This window comes from Ambystoma mexicanum, chromosome 1p (assembly GCF_040938575.1).
Source record: "Ambystoma mexicanum isolate Mex_15411 chromosome 1p, UKY_AmexF1_1, whole genome shotgun sequence".
Classification (NCBI taxonomy): domain Eukaryota; kingdom Metazoa; phylum Chordata; class Amphibia; order Caudata; family Ambystomatidae; genus Ambystoma; species Ambystoma mexicanum.
The window spans coordinates 382,961,320-382,984,973 of NC_090921.1; the positions used below are offsets into that span (position 1 = coordinate 382,961,320).

General features: G+C 46.0%; 1 protein-coding gene across 1 annotated transcript in view; it reads right to left on the bottom strand.

Annotated features, from left to right (window-relative positions):
* Window positions 1-658: 658 nt before the first annotated feature.
* TMEM161A (transmembrane protein 161A) overlaps window positions 659-23,654 on the bottom strand; it is a 227,544-nt gene continuing 204,548 nt past the window's right edge. Inside the window, exon 12 of the mRNA XM_069649130.1 lies at window positions 659-1,918. Coding sequence (XP_069505231.1) covers window positions 1,641-1,918 — 278 coding nt within the window. The 3' untranslated portion in view covers window positions 659-1,640. The remainder of the gene's footprint in view (window positions 1,919-23,654) is intronic.

The following is a 23,654-nucleotide window of genomic DNA, read 5'->3' on the forward strand; positions in this document are numbered from 1 at the left end:
CCCAAGGGTGGAGGGATTCAGAATGCCAGCTTTTTCCCTGCATTATAGACTGAGAACATAGGAGACGCTGCAGGGAGAAAACTCCGTCCATCTTGCTGAATAGCTATATTCCTTTTTGGCTATCAGGCAACACTAATTTGGAGGGAAAAGAATGCCCAAAATAGCAATGCAGACTCTTCAATGCAGTGAACAGGACAGGACTATTCAGAACAAGTAGATTTGTAATTATTCCTAGCACTGTATCAAGTGCTGGCATATGCCTGTCCTCGCACTGTGTCTCGGTCCTCCTAAGTCTCATCTGAGATGGAGCGTAGGTGAAATAGTTTGATGCTAAATCTTCATTTGCACAGTCTCAAATGTGTCCTGAAAGAATATGTGGTTTAAGCTGAAGATTAGTCACTCAGTAATGTACTGTGAATACAGAAACTACTAATATGACTGCTATGTTAGATACGTGATGTCCCTTGGTGAGCAGCCATCATACATTGGTCTCTACCCACTATATTGCATATGACGCCATGCTGCAGACAGAGCAGGAGATGGAAGGTGCAAGACGGGGCGTGGTGTTGTCAAGGCAAGGACAGAAGGGTTCCCTTTTGCTTAAGCTACAGTACAGACATAACCAATTTTGGAAATTTACTCAAATTGTGCCCTTCCATTTATGGTGTATACTACATTTTATTAAGTAGCTTTTACGAATACGAATAATATCAGATTCTGTGGCCTTAAAAACAGGACAGGTCTGGTAGCTGCCAAAAAGAGCAACCAGGGGCTGTGGTATGGGCTTTCCCACAGTGTTACTACTTAAAGGGCTAGTACTCCAATGTTTCCTCATACTGTGCCACGTAAAGAGACCATTCCACCATTGCTTTTGGGAGTGTTTACAGTAGCGTGACAGCCAAAACCTGGAAATGGATTTTAGGTAGTCCAGGGCCAATGGTGAATGTGAATGCACTCACCACACAATACACATTTACTTAATATTTGTGTTGCTTTCAGGAAGGTTTGGGGTGACTGGATACAGATAAGGGAGGCAGGTTAAGAGTCAGAGAGAGTGTTAATTCTATAGAGGGCACCATGTCATTTTACTTCCTAAAGTTCTGGCTGCCCAGGAGAAACACCACATCTGTTCACATTACTTTTTTCTAATTTGGACTTGATCTAGATAACATTCCTGGAAAGTGATTCAACACCATGGCAGGCGTTCAGGTTACGTTCCAAGTACAGTCCAAGGTTTGGATTGGAGCAGTCATTAGGCATGCACCAGAATTGCCAGTGCTCCCTTGGTGGTTGTATAAGGAAAGCAGAGTAACTGCGTGGAGAACAAAGGTCCTCACCGGGACACAGTACTGCAAATTTGACCAAAAGGGTAGAGTATGGAAGGAAACGGTGGAGCTAAAAACAAACAAACATTCTTTTTTTCCTATGTACCTTGAGATAGGAATTCCCAGGTCTAAAAGCAGTAAAAGGATTTCCTCCATGAATATCACAATTCTTCATAAGTCAATAAAGACAGCCATTTGGGCGCTGTTCTTTCTGTGAGGGTTTGATAGTGGTCTTTGTCCAGGAACTGGAGCTGGTTGCATCAGTCTAGCTGCAGAAGGTTTGGCTGTCGGGAAATCTTCAACGTTGTTTTAAAGTTAAGTAGCCACCAGGTACTGATGGAAGTAGAGGCCAAATAAACTGGTGACAATTTGGCAGACTGCCACCCACCACGTTAGGAAGGCAAAGAGGCCGCGGTAGAAAAGGGGCGTGAAAACACTGCGCAGGGCTACGAGGGCAGTGGTGATATGGGCAACAGTGGCTTGAATATCTTCCTCCTCTTCTTCCTCTGATGAAGTAACGGGGGCAAGTGGCAGGGCATCCAAAGCAGGGGAGACACCAGGGGGTTCAGGAAACAAACCCCACGAATAGTCACCTATAAAGTAAATAAAATGCATAAAACAACATTACATAGATTGCAATATGAAACGTAAAAGGTTTTACCAATGTGCTTAATTAAACCTTCATTAAACCTTTAATTTTGCACCTCAGTTTTGATAAATAAGTACCTGGATATAATGCAAACGGCAGCAGCACGCAATATAAAACCCAGTCATTTAACATACCATAAAACAAAATATTACATAAATGTACACGATCTGCATGTAATTCAAATGTGCATATGATATGATTTTGGTTGAACAGTATTAATAGCCGGATTACTTACCACTTATCTTCATTGCACCGAGCCCAAGTGTTCCTCGTAACAGTCTTTACTACTTGATGGAAAACCTCTTCTGAGACAATGTTTCCTAACAACCTATACAAATTCAAGATGGAGCAGGACTCGTCCTTTCTCCATGTTCATTTGCGTTTCCGTTTCCGTTTTTTCAGGCAACATGACCAGAAACGGCCTCCTCCTTCCCATCCTGGCATGTAAATACAGAGACGGAAATGAAATCATGTGGGCTGGATAGAACTAGCCCTGTTATGCAGAAGTCTAGGAATTGGTGTAATGCTAGTCTGCAGTCTGTCTTCCTTATTATAGTCCTTACTACTTGAGGACCTACTCCGCAGCATGCCACCAAGAAGCAAGATAAACCGCCAAGAATTGATGCACAACTTGTGAAACTTAATTAGTACTGTCAATTGAGACACTGTAGCCAGAACTTCAGAACCAAAATACCCAGACAAAGGGGTTCTAGTATCACAGCCCAGCTGTTTGAAAGCCATCCTGAAGAAAGGATCCCAACCCAACTAAGCCCATGAGACGCCATGACAACTTCCCAGAATTAAAGCGGGTGGTGGAGTCCTGGAGACGGCACATGTTGGTGAAATGGTCAACTTGCTTGGTACTTCTCTTGGCTGTCCAAAACGTGACTAAGAGATTTGGTTTGCCGAAGGATTGAGTGCATTCAATATAAAATTGCTAACACACTAGCAAGATTCAGTGAACAAGACTACAGAGTTTTCTGTGAAGTTTAGGATAACCATCTCTTGGTTTCTATGGCATGCAGCCATGACCTTAGGGTGGAACGAGGGAGGAAGCCGAAGAGTAACCCTGTCCTCTTCAAATTGGAGATGGGGATCATAATAGTAATAATAATATTAATAATAATGTCTGTATTTCCAACGCTGGTCTGTGTGGGCCAGATGGAAATATCATTCATGACATATTTCGAACATTGGCCCCTCTAAAATGGTGCCCACAATGGAATGTAGACTTGTGTACGTTTCCATTCCATCATGTCGTCACCCCTCCCATGTGATCCTCCCTCATATAGCCGCCCCCAGGGTCAGAATCAGGTAGTGGCTGCCGTCCTCTGGCCACATGGAAGGAGGTCCCAGCTGGGATAAGAGTGATTCCGCCATTGGATTCATCACACAGACTGATACAGAGGAACGTTATTTAAGCATTTCTAGGCATCTTTTCTTGGATCTGAAAATCAACCTGGAGGGCTAGAGAGACTAATGCATTAAAGGTATCTGGTCTAGGGACCCGTGCCAGCTCATACTTGAGCCCCTAGTTTAAACCCTGTCTGTACAAGGTAAAACCTGCATCATCCACCCATCCAATCTCTTTTGCCAGTTTTCGTTGTGAAGGTCATTAAATCCTGGGACCCTTGGTGAAAATAAAGAAAATCCTCGTGGGCCGAATAATTATTTTTGATCGATCGAACATGGCCTTAAAGGCCGTCAGAAATTCAGCGTAGTTATCCAAAGCGCATCACCACATGTGACCAGAGGGGTTGCCCAAGATAGGGCATTTCCGGGTTAAATGAAAAATCACAAATCCAAACTTAGCCCTTTCTGATGTATACAACAAGGGCTTGAACATGAAATGTATGGTGCATGAGTCTATGAACTGATGTAAAAGTTTAGGGACTGCAGCCCTGAGGATTACCGGCATTTCCATCCGAGGCACTGCTTGGAACACTGGTGCTGTTCCAGCATGCGCAGAACAAAAGAAAAATACTATTTCGAAAATTGCGGGCTGATCCCACTTAGGGTCTTCCTGCAACCGATTGCTTTGTGGTGCATGCTGTGGCACTAAAAGATTCTTAGTTTGAAAAGCCCAGTGGGGCTTTGAGGCTTCTCATGCTCCTCATGGCAACTCTAAAATGGCCGCCACCACTTCTCCAATACTGCAGGAAGCAGCAGATGCCAAGTGACCGCCCATCCTCTCCTGATTTGTCATTGTCGTTGCATCCTTCTAGTATCCTATCCTAGGAGCCGGCAGGCTGAGCCCCCCCTCCTTAAGACCCTCTCTTAAGTCTGCAGGGTCTACCCTGTCTGGGCCTAGGACGACAGTGTGGAGCCCTCTGCCTTGTCTTCGGTTTCAGCCTACACCAGCATTTGTGACTACCATCCTACATCACGGGTACGCTCTCAACATCCTCGCCAACTTCACACCTTATGTTCTTTTCTCTCTGCACATTACGGTTTGCAATAACCTGCCCTGTTCTCTCTCAGTCACACCCAGCACTGTTGTCACCACTCTATTATTCAGGCCATGCTTGCAAAATCTGTGGCCTCCAAGCTGCTCCTTATGGTCTCTCACACTGCGCTACTTGACATTTGTTTGTGGTTCCTTGCCTGAACTCACATGGAAGCCTGCACTCCTCTACACAGTGTTGATGAACTTTGATTCTCTGTGTTCCTTTTTCTGTTTAAACATTACTTTCACATTGTAGCTTCCTCTCCCCCCTCTCCTCTCTTACTGCCAAATGTGGATGCCGGTATGCCCTGACTGCGCTGATTCTTGACGCCTCCTGACCTCTGTTTCGGCAACCTGAATCTTGCTGTGTCCCAATGTTGCACTTTGATTTGTTTGTTGCTGCATTTTTAGTGCTGTACTAATAATTCGAATCTAGCTGTGCCCTTAAACCTGCTCCCTGATTAGTTTTTTGCTGCATTTCTAGTGCTGTACTAGAAAGTGTCTTGAAACTGTCCAGTGTCAGACTTTTTAAACTTGGACATTTTTCTGCACTAAATGCCTGAGCCCTGACAGTCCTGATGTAAGACTGATCCTCAATTTTCGTACCTCCAACCATGCCGCCCCTACTGATAACCGGTTACAAGTGCTGATTTTTATTTTTTTGTTTTCTTCTCTTATTGGCTGCTAGGCCACCTAGTGAGTTCTATCGTGCACTGTACTGTTTTGCCCCTCTCCTTCATCTGCTCACCCTTGACCCCCCTTCCCTAATTGTGCCCTGCCATCTATTTTAACTGCTTCTCGATCACCTATCCTCCCTCTTGAAGTCTGGAAGGAAGACATTTAAGAAGGCTTTCCTGGTCTCCAACCCAGGTCTGCCCATAGCAGACACTTGCATCAATGCTTCCTCCAGGCAGACTATCACATTCTATTTGCCGTTCAATCGCCTCACCTATGGACTCCCCATATGATCACTGTCTTCTCCCCTTTCTCTTCCTCACCCATTAATGTGGCCACTAGATGGGACATGCTCACTTATCATCCAGGTGCATCATCAATGTCTACCACAATGGCACTATCAAGGCCCAGGGCTCTCAGCCCAGCCTCTGCCTACTTGACAGGTGTTTACCAGCTCTTTTCAACCCTCCCCCCTGTCTTCCTTCCTCCTTTGTCCCCCATCCAGGGTAGTGGTACCCCACCGCTGTAGCCCCCCCCCCTCGGAAAACATCTAAAGGGGCTACCAGCTTCACTTAGCTACCCTCAATGCTCGCTCTGCTGTCAAACACTCCTCAGACATCTGTCACATCCTTGAAGACCTTGACGTCCTTGCTCTCACTGAGATGTGGTTCAAGGTTAGCTCTGTCACTGCTTTTGAAACCCTTCTCCCCGAGGGCTACAAGATCCTATCAAATCAAAGACCCACCCAGTGTGGGGGCGGAGAGGCCCTGATTTTCCCCGAGTGGGTGCCAGCCACCATCATTCCCACTCAATCCTACCTTTCCTTTGAATGCCTCATCTGCAGGCAGTCTGTCACTCCTACTGTCTCCCTCACTCTCACCACTATAGACCCCTCAGATCTACCCCCCCTCTTCCTCTCTGAATGTGGACCTCTCCTACTCTCTCTTGGCCTCCTCTCCCAAACTTCTCTTCCTTGGGGATTTTAACATCCATCTTCATTCTCCTGATTTGGCCACTGTACTCTTTCATGACCTCTGTGACTCTCTTTCCCTCACCATTCTTCCTTCTGGTTCTACCCACTCTGCCGAACACAACTTGGAGGCTCTACTCTCATCTGATAACCTTCTAACTACTCCTCTCTCCTGACCTACCACTCTCGCCTCTCCTACCATCTTAAGTTTCCTGTGTCCCAGATGCCTCTAGCCGCACTGCCAGCTTCCTTCTCCGTCATTCCACCGATGAAGTGTGTGTCGCCTTCATTCCAATTCCCTCTGACTCTCCTACTGATTCTGCACTGGCTAACCTCCATCTCTAATACTCTGGCCACCCTTGCCCCTGCCAGGAGGATCCACATGAAGCCTGCCTCCAAATGCAACTCTTGGTATGACTCAAGATTGGCAGCCCTGAAACATAAGTGCAAGGCTGCCAAGCAGAAGTGGCAGGACTCAAGTACATCCTCTGAGAAACTGGCCTGCCGCCTCCTCCAAAGGCAGTATTGTCTTGCCATCTGCTCCAAGAAGAGGGCTCATGTACAAGCCCGCATCTCTGTGGCAACCAATAACACAGCTGAGCTTTCCAATCCTATGGCAGTCTCCTCCTCTCCTCTGCCATCCCAAGCCAGACACTGCACTTATCTCCCACTTCTCAACCAAAACTCAGGATATCCGGTCCTCATTGTCATTTACTCCACTCCCCAACCCCTCCCCTCCCCTCCCCTTCTCTTCTCTTCTCTTCTCTTCTCTTCTCTTGCCTCCCATGGCCACTGACCCCTGCCATTTTCTCCTTCTTTAACAGTTTATTGGGATGCCACTCAACACAGGGAGCTCCTTCTCTCCCCACTCAAGGCGTCACACAACATACTGTTTAATGGATTATGTTCTTCGGCCCTCCTTCAGACGCCCATGATGCCCTGTGGATCCCTCCACCTGAGCTACCAATGAGTCAAGAACCAGGCTGGTGTACAGGAAATATATTTGTATTTATTTAAATTAAAAGTAATAGAAATCACACAACTACACACACCGTCTTCTTTGTGGCTCACCAATAACTTCTAACACTAATCAATTATACAAATTAGTCAAGAAAAAATAACCAGAAATCACTATTCTTTACTTTTTACCAATTTCACTTAAAAAAATAATTAAACGGAATAACCAAAACAATTACAAATGTATTGCTGTGCAATTTTGATTTTCCTGCACGCTTAACAGCTAGCAGTTTATTTTTACAAATGTGTGCAAATGCATATGCCAATTATTATTTCACCCACACTTGAGCTTTAAAATAAACACAGGTTGATTTAGCGGTTTGTTTCTCAAACCACCGCTCCCCACTATGGTTTGGGTTGGTGAATTCCGACCGAAAATTGGAAATATTTGAGAAATGTTGGATTTCGGACTCCGCTCCACTGTGTTGGGCAAGCTGGATGGTAAAAATTGGGATAGTTTGAGAATTTCGAATTTTTAGTCCCCCATCCCCACTGTGTTAGGGGAAAGTTGGACAAAAAGATTGGACCAATTTAACAACAAAGAAACCTCTCTTCCTTAAAGAAGTCAGAGTCAAGAGGACTACCCAATCAAATTATAGGCTATAGTTTTTTAGCGCACACCGGGAAGTGAGCTTTGTTCATTTTGAATTTTAACAAATATCACCCTGTAGTATTCTGCTAAAGGGAATTAATAATATGAATATGTTTTGTTAAATAGGCTAAGGATCTACACACACCCCCTCCCACTATAAAGGGAAATGATTTAAGGCCAGCAGATCCCCCCACCTTTTGTTTGCAAAGGGCTCAAGTTTACTTACATTGAAAACCTCAGTTTAAAAGTTCAGGACAGCCATGTCAGGACCCTCTGGAATGATAGGGCAGGGGTTGGGTCACTCCACTCCCAAGGATGGCCTCCTGCTCTCCACCACTGGACGCAGTCAGATTTTAGGCTTTCCTAGCAATAGACAACTCCACCCAAATGCACTCCTAGCAATCTCCTCTGGTGTTCCCTTGAAGCTGTCAGATGGTAAATTGCAGCAGCCCTCTTTTGATAGTCAATTTCAGCAGCTCTGTCCCTTCCCACTAGTACAGTTCCTTTTATATAGCAGTGATGGCACCATCACTTTTACAATCTTGGGGGCGTGCCATGCAAAAGGACACACAAATAGGATTGGACAGTTACCCTTCTCTCGCCTCCTCACTCCAGCCCCTCCCTACGGATTGGTTTAAGAGTCTAGAGCAGACATATGGCAACTTCATTTCCAAGCCCCATTTGTTCTCATGTCAAATGTTTGGCAAAAACTAGTTATGTGGCAAAACTTCATAATTTTACTAATAGCTGTCATAACATATATATTTTCTGATTCAGCCAATCATGGGGAATTAAATAAGACAACAGCCAGGTCTGCACCATGTTGCACAGCCATGTGGCAATTTTCTGCCATTTCTGTAAAAAGCATAACAGTTATGAATATGTCATTTATTACCCATATTCCTAATTTTACGATCCACCCGTTCACCCACTCTTACACCCGGAACATTTTCAGATCAGCCAGAAACCCATTTTAGATGATCATTACAGTTCCACGAGTCGCAGGTGGATGAATTTTAGATCATTACAATCGCCTGGAAAGTACATTAATAAATGACAAAAATAAAAAGAAATCTGACTCATGGTTGATGGGAAAAATGCCCAAATGATAATATTCCTTTTACAATTAATAGTAAATCTTCATGTGGGACAAATGGCAATTCTCTTGCCTTCAGGCAATATGGTCTCACTGGGCACGTCTGAGTTGCTTTTATCAGTCTCTTTGAAGTGGGGTACCTGTTTGAAGTTAAAGTTTCAGGCTCCTTAATTTAATTATCTTCACAGTTCCCCTTTTCACACCTACTGTCTACATTGTGGTCATGCATCAGCCAGGCAAAATGGTCCTGCAGAGACAGCCAGTCTAAAGAACACTTGGTTTTCCACACCCTCCAGAGCAAGCACATTTTATTGCAGTTGTAAACACTAGGATGCTAGCCTTCCAGTGATGATGTTCCTTGTGACATATGTCCAACAGCCAGAAAAAGGGTTTGCCTCTGCCTGCAGAACTTTTCCCATGGAAAACAAAGTGGATTTTTAAAAGATCACTGGCAATTTGTGTGCAAAACAAAATAGACATTACTTTTTGTCAACACGCACCATGTCTTTTACCCTGTCATTTTTCCGGTTATCAGTGGTACATATTTCACATTTAAACTGCAACTACACATGTCAAGCCGTTTTTGGGGTCAGTGTTTAAAAATCCTGCTTTTCAGTTGAAAGGGATCTTCAGTTTTCACTTGCAGCCACAAGCAACCCCGTTTTTATGTCAGTGTTGAAAATGAAACATCCTGCTTGTCATGTGAAGGGGACCTCAGTTTGGAGCCTTTGCATGCAGCCCACACTTCTCTCCTATTGCACCCGATGAGGGTTCTACAGTAGTCTGCTCTATGAAAGTCTTCTCCAATCAGGTGTTTCTCTGCTCATCCAGAACTATCAAGGACAACATCTCTCGCACCCCCTTCCTTGGCTGAACACTCCTTTGTCACTGGCTCTTTCCCACAACCCCTCAAGCACCATCTTCTAAAAAAGCCATCTGCAGACCCTTCATGCCCAGCCAACTACCACCCTATCTGTATCACCCCTTTCTTGGGCAAACACATGAAGTTGGTCATCCCCCAACTGACCCGCCCCACTGAATTGGCTGGCTGCCTCCTTGACCACCAGTCTGGCTTCAGAGCATCCTCAGGCATGGAAACCGCGCTCCTGAACACCCGTGAAGATCTACTTTCACACCTGGACTATAACTCTCCCTCTTTTCTGATCCTTCTTGATCTTTATTCTGCCTTTGACACAGTCAGTCAATCAATCATGCCATCCTCATAAATCCTCTGCGATACCGTAGGCATCACACACTGGTGTGGGTGACCTCCTTCCTTTCAAACCAACCCTCCCAAGTATGATTGCGCCCTTTCCTTTCCTCCACCTCACTCTCTACCTGTGGTGTCCCTCAGGGATCTATCCTATCGCCATGGCTCTTCAACATCTATCTTGCCCCCCGATCACCTTCTCTCCTCACTTCTAGTGGTATGCGGACGACACTCCATTTTCCCTTAAGCTTCCATCCTCTACTTCCTCCCCTTCCTATCCCATACTGTACTGCTATTCAGGTGTGGTGCTCTGCTACCGATCTCTGCCTTAATGCCAATAAGACAGAGATCCTTCTCTTTGGGACCCCTGCCCCCCCCCCCAACTTTCTGGCCACCCTCCTTGTGTCCCCTCCCCTCACCCTCTTGTGAGGCAAAAAACTGTGGGGCCATCGTTGACTCCCCTCCCTCCTTCTCTCCGCACATCATAGACTTTGCCACGAAGTCCAACTTTCAGCTCCACCTCCTCAGAGGCACCCTCTCCTCATCTTCCCCCAGAAGCTGAATGCCTCCAGAGCTCTGGTTCTCTCTAGGCTGGACTACTGCAACAGCCTCTTGCTCAATCTACATCTTGCGTCCCTTCAACCTCTGCAACTAATCCAAAATAAGGTTGCAAGAATTATCGTTGGCTTCAAGCCCAGGGACTGCATCTCTCCAGCCCGAAAGTCTCTTCCCTGGATCCTGGTGACTGCAAGGATCAAATTCAAGATCCTTTGCATCATCCACAAGGCTGTCTGGTCCTGGGACCTTTCTACATCCATCATTCCCTCCCTAAATACCTCCCTGCTAGAGTTATTTGGTCCTCTAGCTCCAACTCTCTGCAGGTCAGACACTTCTCCAAGCAGAGTGTGGAAGGTAAATCCCTTTCTTCGGCAGGAGCCTCCCTCTGGAATGGCTTCCCTGCCCCCTCAGACTTGAGCCGGATCTCCTTAAATTCTGAAAACTTCTCAAGCGTTTCCTTTTTTCCTACTCCTTTCTTCTCCACCTACCGTACAAATTTTTCCCCTCTGCTGCTGCAACTGGTGCCTGGTCCCTTATGAGTCTTACAGGGACAAGAACCCCCCCCTTGACCAGTCCCTCCCCCCCAGCATCCCTACTAGAACTTGCCCTCGGGCCCCCTTCCTGAATTAGCCTGCAATCTGGGCCACCCCTCCTTCACACTTCTACCTTTCCTATTTCCCCTGCACTTGCCCTCGGGCACCCCTCCCGGACTAGCCCGATTATGGACCACCCCTCCTTCGCACTTCCCCCATTCCCACTTCCCCTGCACTTGCCCTCCCTCGCCTCCACCCCTGCCACTTCTCCACCCTCCCTTGTTCTTTATGTCTCCACACTTGCACATCAATAATGTCACAAGGCCTAGTATGAACGTTACTGTTGGTTATTTTTCCCTATGTCTAAGTTTATTGTGCAAATTGTCAAGAATGGGCTTCCTTTCTCAGAATTGCCAAAATACAGGGACGAGGAGGAAGAAACGAGCAATGCAGAGCAAAGGAGGTGACAAGCCGAAGGAGCTCTCTAGTTGTACACCTCGTCCGGTCTGGACACACTAAGCTGCGGGGACATGCTGCAATGATATCGTTGTCCGTCATCATCGCGGCCGTATCCGTCCCAGTGTCTGGGTCTGTTGGGGAAGAAGGGGCCGACGCGGTGTGGAGGCTGAAATGGGGGCGTCGGATGACGCTTCCTCTTCTTCACTTACAGCTGATCGGTGGCCTGGGGGACCACTGGAACTAGCCCTTGTGGCATCCTCTTCTGGATCACCGACACCAGGGTGTGGAGGGTCGATAGGGTGTCCAGAGACACATCTCTCGGCATTGCTGGTGTGATCGGAACACTAGGCCCGCCCCAGCGTCACCGTCGTCATTGCCCTCATCGTCCTCTACCACATCCTTGTGGACCGTGCGTAAGGACTCCAAGTCCTCATCCGAGGACGAAATTTCCATGGCTTGGGCCTGATCCGGGCCTCATTGCCCCCTTCTTTTCCACCCTAAGCGACTGGAACCATGTTTTCTTCGACTGTGTCCCCTTGTCAAAGTCACTAGGGCAGCCTCGCGCCTTGGAGGGATGGATACCTTAAGTGCTCTGGGGGATACCTTCTCAGGGTTAGTCGCCTTAGCTTTCATGAGAGCCGCAGCCACTAGCTCGGTCGTCGATGACCATTTATCCTGTGCCACCTGGCCTTCCTGGGCAGTACGGCCTTCTCCATCGCGGCTTCTCCCACAGTTTAGCCAGGTTAGACGATTTTCTCTTCTAGGAGGAGCTCAATTGCCAGCTGGCAATGGAGGCGGAGGGTGATGTTGATCGCACCCGTTCTGCCATGGGACCCGCTTCCGTGGCAACCCCCGTGGACCCGGACTTGCAGATCTTGGCCTCATCTTGTGCCCCCGCGAGTAAGGCACCCTCACAGGACTTAGAAGACCACTCCTCGGAGCGGCCGGACCTCGGTGAGGCATGACCCTGCTGGGGGAATGCGGCAGAGGCCTTGGCGTTCAGCCTCGCAGGCAGTCTATTATGTCTGTTCTTTGTCGTCTTCTTGGAGAAGTCGCAGCATATCTCGCAATCTGCTTCCTTATGGTCCCGATGCAGGCAGTTGAGGCATTGCAGGTGCTTGTCTGCCACAAACACATTTCAAAGCCTGCACCTGGTGCAGGACTTGAAGAGAGACCTTCCTTCCTTCTCATCCATCATGGTTGGAGGGTGCGAAGTAGGCCCAATGGCCTTCTGCAAACTTCAACAATCTTCGCCCTTGAGAGGCCCTGAAATTCACTGACAACGGATCCACAGTGATGGAGAGAAGAGCACACAGGCTCTTTCAGAACGAAAATAGAACATTTTTCCGTGAAGAAACACGAGAAAACGTGGAAGTATCTCACAGAGTAAACTCGAGGACTCCCAAAAGTGAAGTGTGAAGTAACAATCTGAAGATGGCTGCCAGAGGAGGTGCTTAGGGAGAGGACTGTCATTGGAAAGGGCAGTATGACCCAGAGGACATTGAGTGGTTTATGGGAGAAATACAGTTTGTAAGTGACAGTTTTTCTTTTACCGAGGATTCCCAGCCTGACGACAGGGAATATTCATGAGCATGTGACTCCATGCCAGACCCCATGTTGGAGAAATGACAAATACAATACAACTGAATGGAACTTTTCTTCATGCAACATATCTCTGGATCACTAACTTGGCAGCAGGTTTTTTTCCCCCCTCTATTGATGGTTTTTCCTATTATTGGAGGCTCACTCCAGGTGTCACCTATCCTGTGTTTAAACTTCAGGCAGGGTGGTGTCCAGAGAGGACCGCCCTGTTATCCAGGATTCTCACCTACAACATCGGCTTCGTAGCAACCTATAACCACCTCACTCTCATCGCATCAACACTCGGGTGAGCCCCAAACCTAACAGTTCATGGCACATGAGTACACTAATCTGACCGCAATTGCGCCCTGAGGTGATGGGCACCAAGAAGGCTACTTTTACTGAGAGCATGTTCAACAGTGATTCTGTCACGGGTCTGAAAGGTGGTCCCTGTACACCCCGTAGGATAAGAGGCAGGTCTCTTGGAGGAACAAGACTGCAGAAGGCCAGACGCTTTAGGTCAAAGTGGTGGATTTACTTGGCTATAAATGGCTAGATTTTAAGAACCCCACCCCAATTGCAAAAGAATGCCAGATATTTACCCACTGATACCTCAAGGTTTCAGGAGGAGAGACCCACGACAAAGACATCCCTGAGGAAATCAAACTATGAAGGGATCTATCTGAATAAGCAAACACCCCTTCTCTGACCACCACCTAGAAGGTTTGCCACTGCCTTTTATAATGAACACAGTCAACAATAGAGTTGAGGAGGCTTTATTATGTATAAGTTCCAAGTCTCCTAATAACAGAGTGCTCGGCCACCCTCTAGTCTGGCTGCTTGGTCACCTGCTGCCAGTGTACTCTCAGTGCCCTCAAATTATCTGTGAAGGCATGCCATTTTAAGTGAACTTACATACATATTCTTCCATCCCTTCAGCAACCTAGCCCAAGCCATCACAACCTTGATAAGCCTGAAGGGTGGAAGTTTTCCTGGCCTCCTAGATAATAGAACAACCTCCATGCAGCACCCTACTCATTCAAATTCCGGCGTCTCAACATTCAGACTGCCAAGTGGAGGTTCTATATTTAAGGTAGCAACTGGGCAAAGCTCAGAGATGAAAGGAGGAGAAGAATTCAGGGGTCCCCCTGGCTAAGGGTACAGAGAAGGGGAAACCAAACCCCATTTGTCAAGAGCCGATGACTGCTAGGACCTCTGTCCTCTCTTCTTGGATTTTCCACAGTACCCTCTGTAGGAGTGGAATGTAGGGTGGGTGAGGCATAGAATAGCCCTATAGGCTGCAGGAAGGTGAGGACATCTGGCGTTCATGCTTTGGGGACTAGAGATGCTGAAACAAAGGGTATGGAGGCAGAGGTCCAGCTCGGATCTAAAAAGGAGACCCTGTAAATCTGCTGGAAGATGACAGGATTGGTCTGCCCATTTATTTTCTCTAAGGGCAGCGTATCTTCTGGGAGGGAGAACAGATTACCTCCCAGAGCTTCCAAGGGCAGAGAATGACGTCTGCCGGAGCCTTGCACCGAGTACCCCTCATCTATTGATCTAGGACTTGGCCATCTGATTGTCAGTTCTCACTAACATTGTCCGGCCCTGCAGCAGAGCTACAAAGTAAAGATGGGCCATTTGAATGATTGACAGTTTCCTCCAGCAAGATGAATGACACTTCTTCTGAGGTAACCACATTCCACTGTCTTTTCTCACAGGGAAACCACCAACCCATGTGCCGTGCATCCATCGTCGGAGCAGGATGAAAGAGGGCAATTGCGGCCGATAGGTTTGAGGAAAACAACCTCTGGATATTTACCTTGAGGGGCCAAGGAATGGGGATCTCGTATTGGAAAAGAGCAGGAGACCATTTGTCTAATAGATGGTGGCACATGGCTCGAGGTGTTCCCGTGCCCACAGCTCCACCTGTGTTGCTGCCAACATCTCCCCTTGGGTCCCCAGCGATTGCCTTGCTAAAGAGAGTCCAGTTCCAGGAGGCTTGATATTCTGGCCTGAAGCCACCTCATTCCTGCCTTTGGCATAAGAACATTATCTCCAATAGTGTTGAAGAGGGCATCCGAGAAGGAGACAGAAGGAATCGGATGACACTTCTTCCAGCTGATCAAAAAGCCTTGACTCTGAAGATGTCCACAGTGGCTTTAAAAAACAAAATTGAAAAAAAAGGAGTGGTGATGAATCAATCATCAAGGTAAGAGAATAGGGCATCTAACAGATGGGCTAGAACCTTTTTAAATAGCGTCTGAGTGAAGGCAGAATAGGAGTATAGAGAAATGTAAGTGTTCCTCCCTATTCCCAATGATTCAGGGACACCAGGAAGTACCCAGGCAAGAAGAATTGGATGTTTCCCTGCAGTGCAACCATCTGGCTTGGTTGTACATTGCATAACAGTTGACCTTCATATCCAAGATGGGTCTGAACTCTCTGGTAGCATCCGTACCAGGAAACAAATGGAATAACTCCCCTTCTCCCTCCTAGAACTAGCATGGCATTCTTGAGAAGAGAAGCAATTGCTTCAAGGGATCTTTCGGAAAAGGAGTCCGTAGGATGCACATTCACGGAGGAGGGGATGAAAACTCTACCTTGTAGCCATCTTTGATTGTACGGAAGATACACTGTTACTGAATCAAGTTTGCCACACCTGTGAAAATGCTAGAAATATTCCCCCATCATCTCTAGCATGACAGCCATACCTTTTAGGGAGGGTTGGACTGTTGAGGGGAGGGAATGATATGCTGTAAAGGCCCCATGATCTCCGTCCCTGCTCTAAAGGACTGTCTGTCCTAACCCCCCCAGAGAAGGCCCTGATGACCTATAATTAGGAAAACATCGGAGGGGGGTGGCTGGCAGATAGGAGTGAAAATGTTCTGGTATTCCGCCAATTTGTTCAGTAAGTCTCCCATCAGTGGTTGGATCAGTGGTCGGAACAGTTTCGAGAACTGGAATGGGAGAAGCAACAGGAGCAACTTATGGCTAGACCACATCTTCCACGGCTCATCCACAGTGGACACCGGATTCCAGGGACGACCAAGCAGGTGCATCTTAAGCACACACGCCATAAAAAACGACATTAGAAAACCATGTACACTGCAACACTGTTTACGCCAGGGAGTCAGAGGGAGCTTCCTAAAATTGAATGGAGGAAGATACTGGTCTAAAGTCTCTGACCAATATTAGGACAATATAGGCAGGGTATGTTCCAACTAAACAGATGTTACAACTGAGAAGGCTCTCTTTAGAGAGACATCTCAGCAAGAAGAGACAATGTTACATGTAGGATTGGTTCTGTATGGGTTATACCATTTGAAAAACTCCTAGGGCCAACCACTAATTTTGCCTGAGGTGTTGCATTAACTAATTTCGTCTTGTGCCAGAACACAATTAAAAAAACCAGGATAGAATACGTCATTGTTCAAGTGATATATATATTTTCTTGAAAAAACAACACAAACGTACAAATATTCACATGACATAAAATTGAAAGAAAAAGCAGAAGTAATAACAAATTCAATATTTGACTAATCAAATTTTAACAGAGAGACTGCATTTCAAATGTATGGAGATAACCATTAACACATTTTTGTCTGGGAATAGTCTTTTAAATCAGATGCTTTCATCAACCTCGAGATGCAGACTACCTCTCGAGGTGGGGTCTCGTTAGAGAGACTTCAATCTTCTTGTCTTTTGGGTCTGGCAGGGTAGCTTCCTCTGAAGGAACAGATGCCATGTGTAGCCATATTGCATTCTAATGACTCCACATTGGGGTCTGGAAGGAATACAGTCTCAACTCCTTCTAGTGGATACTGTACTGCTACAAAGCGTGGGAGAACAAGCTTGTTGATCTGCCTCACTCTATAACCAGCAGTGCCCACATTTCTTTATGACTGGTGTTCAGACGGATTTCCAGAATCCGGAATGGTCCACAATAAGTTGGCATTGAACAAATCAAAAACCGAACTGCTTGTCATAGGTTCTCCACATACCATCAACAAACTTAGTCCACAATATGATAACTTCCAGTTGGGAGAAGAATCCATTAAACCTCTAAAAAAAATTGAAAACACTGGGAGTGACCTTTGATCAACACATGACTATGAAACAGCATGTACGTCTTGTATCGGCATGCGCATACCATATTAAACTCCTAGCACTTCTAAGGCTTCATATCGCAGGATAATGCAGAGACTATTGCTAGAGCAATAGTAGGCTCAAAAATAGATTATTGTTCTAGCCTTCTTATAGGACTTAATAAGTCTGACTGTAACAGGCTGCAAATATGTCAAAATGGGGCTATTAGAGCCATAATGAAACTCAAATACAGAGATCATGTTATCACGGCAAGACGAGAGCTCCACTGGTTGCCTGTGGCATCCAGATTTCTCTTTCGAACTCTGACTATTGTACACAAGTGTAGATCTGGAAATATGCCAGGATATCTGCAACAGCTCCTCTCTACGAGAAATAACATGAGAACACTATGGTCGAATAATTTGTACCGTTTGTCCGAACCAAAGTGCCACACTGTTAGAGTAGCCAATACAGCCTTCTTTTCCAATGGACCAAGGGCTTGGAATGCTCTTCCTTTAGAGATGAGATCAATTGAATCAACTATTCAAGAAAAGATTGAAAACCCATCTTTTCAATTAAACTGTTCCGAGATGTTTCCAAAAGAAATTAATTTTCTATGGCGTACTGGATCCTCCACTCCGTTTCCTGTTGTATACGTCATGTAGTGCCCTCACGCCTTCGGGTCTATGGCTGCGCTATATAAATGTATTACAGTAAAGAATCTGAGAGGCCATCCTATTTTGGTGAACAGATATAAACACCAATGTCTAGCCAAACTCGATCTTGCTAGTGTAACTGGGAAGCAAGGCTTAGACTTATGAAATGTAAGTGTTGAAGGGTTCAGCGAAACACACAAAGAGCACTCTTAATAATACTAGTTGGGCAGAATGTTTAAAAACGTAGTTATTTATTTAGGTCTTAGACAAGCCTTTACTAATGGAAAACCACAGGTAAGACACTAAAACATTCACTACGATTAAAGACACATTCAGTTTGGTGTGCTCTGCGCAGAGCAACAACACTTTACTTTTAGAATACAGTTAGCTATTGTACAGTGTTCTGAAACTGATCTAAGTCAGTGAATAAAAGAACCAGGTACGTAACCATCAGTTGGAGAACGAAAATGTGGATAGAAAGGAATTAGAAACACCATACAAAGCCTTATAAACACATTAAAAAGTCCTTCACTAGCTAGAAAAGTGGGGGGCCTAGTGTCGTAGAGTCACAGGTCCGATTGCAAGACTCTTCAGAAGGCTAGGAGTCTTTAAAGAGCTAGCAACGAAAACAGGCAACTTGAAAGGGTTTCAAAGGTAGTTAATTAAAGAAAGGATTTTAGCAGAACATCTTGCAATCACCCAACGTAGGGCGTCAGCACAGGGTAGGAAACTCAACCATAACTTGACAGCTCACAGTCATGCAAGTGAGAGGTATGGCAAGGACTTTACGCCCATTAAACCCTATAGACGTAGGGTAATAGAACAGGTATGTGTACTGGTTCTATGTGATATTCGCTGGAAATAACACTGAGGGTGATGCAATATTTTTTTAAAGGCCCGAACCACCCTTCACAACACATTTTAGGACTGCTGCAATTATATAAACAAACTCCAGTCCTAGAATATTTGGGGTAAGTGTTGGATAGTGCCTTTAAAATAAATAGAGTCACCCCCAAAGTTATTTCCAGCGATTATATCACTGGATATCATGTGTACTTACCCTGCACTCCGATTCACCAAGGGGCCACTGTTGGCCCCCTTTCCTTGTGCATTGCTTTTGATGAAGGACGTCCAAAGTTCTTGAGTGCAGAGGACACATTTGGCTTTGAGTTTTGAGTCCAGCTAGTTCATGGTTTCATGATCAAATGGATCGGTTCTGAACACTGGACACCTCTACTGGACTGAAGAAAGGACTACCGCTCCCACGACGACCTTAAAAGGACCTCAGGACACGATGTAGGCAGCGATGGACACTATGAAGAAATGGCAGTCACCATGGAAACAAAGAAACTAGTCCTGCAAGGCCCTTCTTTGTGGTGGAGAGCGTCACTGTAGGGGGATGCTTATTTCGTAACAAGATCTGCACATCGCTTAAGATCAACTCGGGATGATGATCGATGCAGCAAGATAGCTCAGGAAGAAGCTGTTCAACTCAAAGGATGGTTCTGGGACACTTCCAAGGGCAAGGTTCTCAGGCATGGGTACAGGGAGGGCTGTGACTAGTTGTTCACAGAGGTCAGGGGTTGAAGCACCAATGAAGGCCTTCTGGGGATCAGTAAAGGAGCAGGGCTTCGCCCAGACGGTTGAAAAAAGTGCTGCTGGCTGACTTCCAAGGACGAGTCCCCCTCCCCCTCTTTCATCCAAGATTCCAGCTGTAGTCACCCCCAAGTCCACCAATGGGAAGGAGCTGCACCACTCAACCTGGCTGGGGCTCGCTTCCTAATACATCTGTCCAGCAACAGACACCCTGGCATGGATGTGGAGTAGGACCAGACAGAGCTAGCCCCCACATTCGACCACAAACACATACCACTACTTTGCCTTGGAAATCTGGAGCTTTCCCAGGGAAAGGGCTTTCCACATATGGCAATTCCAAGCCTGTGAGGCACGAAGAAGGCTGAAGAAAAAGATGGACAAAGGACAGACAAAAATCTTGTGGCATAGCCATTTTACAGTATATGTTACTCTATTTGGCAATAAGCAGTAAAATGCAAATGTGCACAAGACAATGAAAAAGATAACCATTGAAAGGCATCTGCTGCCACCAGCCCATTATGGACACATCATATAATTAACCAAAAAGTTAAAAATAACAAACTAGCTAATAGGGACACAAAGTATCTCTACAGCACTTCGCAGGTGGGTAGTTCTGCACCACTAGTCATGGAGACTGATCAGTGCCCCAAAAAACAGATGAGCTTAGCAAGGCAAGTGAAATAAAAAGGCTTCCAAAAGGTCAGCGCAATTTCAAGACAATAGCACAATGTTGGGTGTCCCAATGATGTATGTGGAGGGAAAGCAGAAAAAAGAAAATCTTTCCTAAGAAATGGGCAGGCACTTACGATCTGCCGTGACATAATCCCTGAATAGGTTATGCTCTTCCTCTGAAGGTGCAGGCTCTGGAATACAAATGCCCCCAACCCGCCGCCCCTGAAGACAACCGCACTATTTTTGGGTCACTTCAGAGGGTTCAGGTACAATTGTATTGTTATTTTCTGAACATGATCCTTCTGTTCCTGAAACACAATTGCTACAGCTGCTGCAAAGAGATGCTGGAACATATTCTCCTCCACTTTGGTCATGGGCTGGGGAGGAGGAGCAGCTGTGGACCTGGTAACTCGGAGTGGGACTTGTGCTCCTCATTTCCTGGTTTCCACTTTTCAGAGCACTCGCGTGGAGCTGATGGCTGCTTTGCAGTCTCCATAGTGAGGCACACCGCCCTCTCACCATACCATAAGTCAGATGCTAGGCAATGTGACAAGAGTACTCGTGAGAACTTGCCATTTTCTGTGGCCTTACAGAAGTTAACAACTCGACCCTGATTGGGAGTAGCAGACATCAAAGAACTGGAGAATTGCCGAATTCTCTGGAATGAAGGGCACAAGCTGCTGCCGTCGTTAGTCCTGCTCAGCTGTGCCCGGTGACACATTTGTCAACCATAGCTTGCTTGACGATGCCCTGGGGAGCATGAAGGAATGGGTCCACCCTGCAGGAACCCTTTACCATTTCACTAATCTGACTATATGGTATACATGTGAGGAGCCAAGTAGTACCCACAGGGCACTACATGGAGCTTAATCACCATTGCTATTAGTACAAAAAATATACTTATCCTTGTCGCAGCTGGGAAGGGTTGAGCACTGTACAGCCAAGACACAGCCTGGATCAGAGGGGATAGGCTATTTCTAGTCATGTGACCCAAGTAAAACAGAACTAAACACGTAGAAAGAACTAAGGCAGGCCTGGGGTTCCTATTCCATGTTGATTTTGGATGGGTTGTTCGGAAAAGCTGTCTCAGGAGACTTTGCCCTAAAGTAGTAATGACTGACAAGAAAGACTGATGGGGGTAATGTAAACAAACATTGCCCAAAAAGACAAAAAGAACAACTCTATGTTATGTTGGCAAATATTTATACTGCACTCATCACCACCATAAGGGTCTTATGGCGAACCCCATGAAAAAAATTAAAAAGAAGACCATAATGAATCACCAAGAACATGAAAGGGAAAAATCAACACAAAAAAACACTATGTTCATCTAGTGCATCCCAAACATAGGAGACATCCCCATCAGTCAATGCATTTGCTGCATGTGTGAGCATTTTGACAAGTAGTGATTAGAGGTGTGCGACATCGTTGAGACGTTATTCTCACAGACTTTTATTTGTGTTTAACAAAGTTACAGATGGGTTAAAGCCTAACATTTTCAATACCCAGTGGGCCCACAAAGGATGAATAATAAACAATGCTCAGAACAGGAAATCACAATTAACATGCGAGTGAGAGGTTTTCTATTTTCAATTCAACTTTTTTGGGGCCTGAAGTCCATGATCTAAACTAATTTGGTGTCAGGGCCAAATGTCCTGTATAAGCCAATGTTTCGTCAAAGTCCTCTGAATTTTAAGGTCTCACATTTCCTTCGGGCAGGCCAGTAGGTCTGGTACTGCCAAGCGCCTGATTGACCTTTAGGTTGAATAGCAGGCTTGTCCTTCAGGGCATATCAACATGGGGCCATCTTGGCAGAAAAATAGATGTTTAGCGCTTTTCTTGCATCCAAATGCACTGGCCCTCTGGAGCATACCAATGCATTTTCCCTCTGGGTTCATGAGGATGAGAATCCACCTGGACTTTCAGTGGTTGTTCTCTGGGTTACTGATGATCCAGGACAGGATCAGTCTTTTCAGGTTCTGCTCTCCCTACCTAGGGAGGATTGCATAGTAGTAGGTCCTGATCCCCAGCAAGAGTCACCACCAATGTGCCCTGGGAGTGAGTATGAAGTAGAGCGTGCCTTTGCCATGGACTGCTCATTCTTTACCTCCGTGTTGGAGGGCTTTCGAAAGATCAACTCTCCCAAAAGAGGTTCAAATGAATTCTTCCTTGGGTGTTTGTCCAACAGTGAATCAGAGAAGGAGTGGGCAGCCCCTTCGTTTAAAGGCAACAACCCACAGGTGATTGGACTAATTCCGGTTCTTAAAACAAGTGGTCTTTGCCTTATCACTTTATACCTAAAGTGCTTAGTGCCAAAGGAAGTGCAGGGCACTGGAAAAAGAGAGATACAGACACAAACAAGATTATGGAATCCTGCATCTACACCAACACTGACCCCTTCCCTTGTTAATGGTATCAAAGGCCCTTTTGGTGCAAAGCAGGCTGTTGTGGGGCTAGTCCTTTTGGGCTGGGTACGCCCTTTGATTCCTATTCCACAAGACAGCTCCTGCTGGGAGGCTGCCTGTATGGGGAGAGGTGTTACCTGTCCTCACATAGGTTCAAAAGGAGAGGCATAGCCATGCATTCTCCTTCCCTGCCAGTTGGGAGGGCCATGCTGTCTGGCCACAATATATAACCCTTCCACAGCTGAGCAGGGCTCACAGTGCTGACACATGCATGATACCAAATTGATGTGGCTGCAATAAGTACGAGAGATACTACCCAATATACCTTAAACCCAGGTATGGCTTATAGCCATACAAGCCATATTTGTTCCTATCCTTCTGGCAGTTTGCGACTACCAGCAGGATAGAAACTCTAGTCATTAAGTTTGGGAACAGAGGTGCATATTTAAATGCAGGCCCTTCGCTGAAGTGACTTGGCTATCATTGCAGCTGTTAAGAGGGGAGACATGAACCTGCTCTGTGCCACTGGAGAGCAGGCGCTGAAGATCAGGGTACAGATTCAGCAGGGCAAGGTGCATGTGTATGGTTTTTTGTTACATTGAATTTGCTGAAAGGGTGTCCTAGCTAGCAGGCCACCTTTGTGAGATAATAAAATAATGTAATAAAAAATAAACTAGGGCTTCTATAACCCTGCTGGATTGCAATCCTTCACAGTCAACAAATGCGTTGATAATCCTGGATGTGCCAACGCCCCTCGCTTGGTTAGTATAAGGTGCCCCTTTCTTTGGTCTCTCAGACAATATCCCAGCCCCACTTGGGTGGGTTGCTTGTGGGATGAGTCAGAACGAACACCAGGTGGGAAGTCTGAGCCCATAAGTCCTATCCAAGTTGCTTCTTGGCCATTATCTTTTCAATAGGTTACATAGTTTGACATGGGGAGGCACCTGTTGGTCCCAAGTATAATTATTTTTCCTGGCACCTCAAGTGGCCTCCCTAGCCAACTTTCCTGTAGGCATTGTCCTCGCTGGACTTATTTCCATTTTTGTTTTCTCATCTCTATTATTATTATTACACCATTGTTCTCGTCTCGGTTTAGAGAAGTATACTTTCCTTTTGCTAAACCTA